Here is a 3,625-nt window from a genome sequence, read left to right as displayed (position 1 = left end):
GGAAGCTCAAGGGGAGACTTCACAGAATAGCAGCGGTGGTACTACGTGTGGGTATCACTGTCTGTGTCCCTCTACCATAGGTCTGAGGGCTGTACTTGGGTAGGACCTTAAGCACAGCAGGGAAATGAGGATGCCTAGTGTAGAGATGTTTTGGCATGGAGATGACTGAGGATTTCCAGACTCTGGAAATTTCTTACTTCATGCTGTTGTTATGACCCCCAAGACTGCAGAAGCTAGCAAAGCCAAAAGCTCTGCAGGAGGAGCAGCAGTGGAGAGGGAAGTAGTTGCTCCAGAGAGATGTGGCCTTCAGGATACTTCTCAAGACACATGCTGCTTTAGCACTGGAACTGCAGCAGGAGAAAGTTTCACTCAGCAGTGCGGAATAGAGCTCCACATTCCAGGAGCTGTGAGCTCCAAGGTGCTCTTCGCAGGAAAAAGCCTTGTCAGACAAACACGTTTGTCCAGAGGGAATTAGGGTTCAGGGCAGAGTATAGCACGAGCTTGTGTGGGGCTGAAAAAATACTAGAGAGGCAAAGACAGAAAGAAGGTGAGGTGCCAGCAGCAAGTGATGCTGTGGCTACTCTGAAGTGTTTCTGTAAGCACATTGTCAGTTAGAGAAAAGTGAGCACGGTTTCCAGTCAGCCAACAAGCAGAGCTTGTCGGCAGATGGTGCCAGTGTTTGTGATGGACCTTTGTGGAGCCTCCCTGGCTGCTCTCAGGTGCCTGGTACAATTCACACCAGCAACCACACAGAAATGGCTGTGTACAGGCACCAAGAGGGTGTTTGGGGTTAGTGCTTAACGGTACCATGGAGACCTTAAACAATAAGCCACAGTCATCTCCGTAGTGGGGTGAGAGTTCTGCATTTTGCACTAACGATGGGTCTCTCTGGGGAAAGAGCTGGAAAAGTTTAATAAATCTGTGGGTGGTTAAGATGGGACAAGAGCAAGGGTACAGCAGAGGACAGGATGAGAGTACAGAGCAAGCTTGGCTAGGTGGAGGTTTGCTTGGAAGCAGCAGATGCTTTAAGGAAACTTAAGGAAGATTAGAAAGGTGAGAAGGAAAAAAAACAGTAACAGTCTGAATGAATAAATGGCTTCTGTGGAAGGAGAGGAATGTCTGACTGTTGGCTGTGTGACAATACAACCAATGTACTCTGCAGAGAGGGAGTCAGGAGCAGCCATCAGCAACAGCTTACCGCTGCTAGGAGCAGTGACGCGCTGGCGTTAGTGTTGGCCTGATGTTAAAGAACAGGTTGGACAAACATCTGTTAGATGTAGCTGACCTGGTTTCCTGGCAGGGGAATGAGTGAGGGGATCCTCAGAGAGGCCTTTCAGCTTCCTGTTTCTGCAGTTGACTTTGTTGGAACGTGCAGAGTGGAGGTTCTGCTCAGGTTTCCCGAAATGTGACACCGTCTGAATGATCTGGAATACCTGTCAGGTGAATAAAAGCCAACTGTTCAGAGCAATATCTCTGTATGAAGTGAACCCCCCAGTGTGAAATGTTATCTTGGAAGACTTGTGAACTTTACAAAATTCATACTAAAGCACATTGTACTTCTCAGTTTCCATTCTTACGTCATTGGATTTGTTGTGCCAAACCAAAAGGAGCTTGTGGAACTAGCTCGAAAGAAAGGATTTAAAGGAACCTGGGAAGAGATCTGTAACAGCCCTGAGATGGAGAAAGAGGTCCTGAAGGTGCTAGCTGAGGCCGCCCTGGCAGGTGAGGCGCTGGGAAGGTGGAAGAAACTTTGTGGACCTCACTGTCTATGAGACAGCCCTCCAAATGTTAACTTGAGCGTGTGTATTCCATAGAGCGTGATGTGACATTTTCATACATAAAAACCCAACAATAAAACCTAAGTTAGGTCAGTCCTTTTGGGTCATGTAACTTTTTCCTTTTGGGTTTTTTTTTTTTTTTAAAAGGAAAAATTATAGAACCAGGGCAAGTATAGCAGGCACAGTTCACCCTGCATGTAGAATCACAGACTGGTTTGGGTTGAAGGGACCTTGAAGCTCACCCAGTCCAACCCCCTGCAGGGAGCAGGGACATCTGCACCCAGAGCAGGGTGCTCAGAGCCCCAAGGGCCAACCTGACCTGGGATGGTGCCAGGGATGGGGCTTCTCCCACCTCTCGGGGCAACCTGGGCCAGGGTCTCACCACCCTCAGGGTCAAACATTTCTTCCTTCTCTCTGGTCTGAATCTCCCTGTTTCAGTTTAACCATCACCCCTCGTCCTGTCACAGCAGCCCCTGCGTGGACAGTCACTGCAGTGCAGCACTGACTTTTCTGAAGAGAATTAAATAACGTCGTTCAGATTGAAGCAGAATACTTGAATTTAATCCTGAGGCATTTTTATACATTTTTTGTTTTTTTTCTAGTTGGTTTTGGTTTTCACTTTGGTATCAGGCTTTACTTTTAACGTACTATTATGATGTTTAGTGCTAAATTGCAAAACAAACCCCACCAAACTCAGTGGTTAACGTCAAGGGGAGTAAAAGGTGTGGAAAAGCCTAAAAACAGCCGATTGCTTTGGATAATTACACATTTATGCAATATTTTTTAACCTGAAAATAGACTTTTTTCCTATTGCCCATCTGTATGATTGCTTTTGTCTTTTTGTATTAAAAATGTTTCTTTTTACAGCTAACCTGGAGAAGTTCGAAATACCAGTAAAAATTCGTTTGAGCCCCGATCCATGGACCCCCGAGACTGGTCTAGTGACAGACGCGTTCAAACTGAAACGCAAAGAGCTGATGGCGTACTATCAAACGGACATAGACCGAATGTATGGGAAAAATGTAAAATAGCCCTTTTTTTTCTGCACCACTTTGCTACGACGAGCTTGGATCAAATAAGAAATACTTGAATCGCCTGTCTCGACACTTGAGATCGACCCTCAGACCCACCGTTCCTCGTTCGCAGCTTCTTTCCCATCGTGTCACCGTGATGACCGGCAGGTCGAGTAAAATGTTCCGGCAGCAAACTTGTGTCCGTCTCCTTTTTCCCGGTTTTCTCTGCTACCTTGTCAGTCGGTGGCTTTTCCCCAGTCTTCTTGGGAAAGCGCGATTCCGAAGCCTCAAGTTTTTACGACATTTATAAATCCTGTACAATGTTTTATTTGTATCTTTAAAATCGGGATGTACATAGAGCGAACTTGGCTCTGTAAGGAATGGTTGTACTGGGGGCCTTTTTTTACTGTATTATTTAAAGATGAAGGTATCGATGTGGTGACACTCTGTACCTTGGAGATGCTCGTTGAGCAGGGGACTGGGTGATGTGCTGCTGTGCCATTTGCTGTGTCAGTCGGAGGGAGAAAAGGATGTTCCAGCACCTTCGAGAGGTGTCCGATGGTTCCTGTTCGCCGTAGCTGGGAGCATGGAGCCAGTCGTGGTGCAGCGCTGCGTAAGGGCAGGTAACTCTTGGGACCTTGATTAAAGCTTGTGTAACTCCAAGATGCTGTTAACACAGCAGTGTTAAACTGAAGAAGAGTCTCTCCACGACAGAACCTCCTCTTGAACCAGCTCATGACCATGTCATCCTGTAGCCGAGCTGCGTCGAGCCAATATGAGCTGCCAGCGTTGATGTCACTGATTGGCGAGTCCCACAGCTGCCTCCTGGCTGGA

The 3,625-nt window shown here is 47.0% G+C and overlaps 1 protein-coding gene across 2 annotated transcripts in view; it reads left to right on the top strand.

The window, feature by feature from the left end:
• ACSL3 (acyl-CoA synthetase long-chain family member 3) overlaps window positions 1–2,957 on the top strand; it is a 21,044-nt gene extending 18,087 nt beyond the window's left edge. For both annotated transcript variants that reach the window (XM_010134412.1, XM_010134413.1), the window contains 2 exons: window positions 1,565–1,722; window positions 2,646–2,957. In XM_010134412.1, coding sequence (XP_010132714.1) covers window positions 1,565–1,722; window positions 2,646–2,809 — 322 coding nt within the window. In that variant the 3' untranslated portion in view covers window positions 2,810–2,957. The remainder of the gene's footprint in view (window positions 1–1,564; window positions 1,723–2,645) is intronic.
• Window positions 2,958–3,625: the final 668 nt, after the last annotated feature.

Source organism: Buceros rhinoceros, unplaced genomic scaffold, assembly GCF_000710305.1.
Source record: "Buceros rhinoceros silvestris isolate BGI_N320 unplaced genomic scaffold, ASM71030v1 scaffold41434, whole genome shotgun sequence".
Classification (NCBI taxonomy): Eukaryota; Metazoa; Chordata; class Aves; order Bucerotiformes; family Bucerotidae; genus Buceros; species Buceros rhinoceros.
Note: the sequence above shows the minus strand (reverse complement) of the source record. Positions and strands in the feature narration are given on the sequence as shown.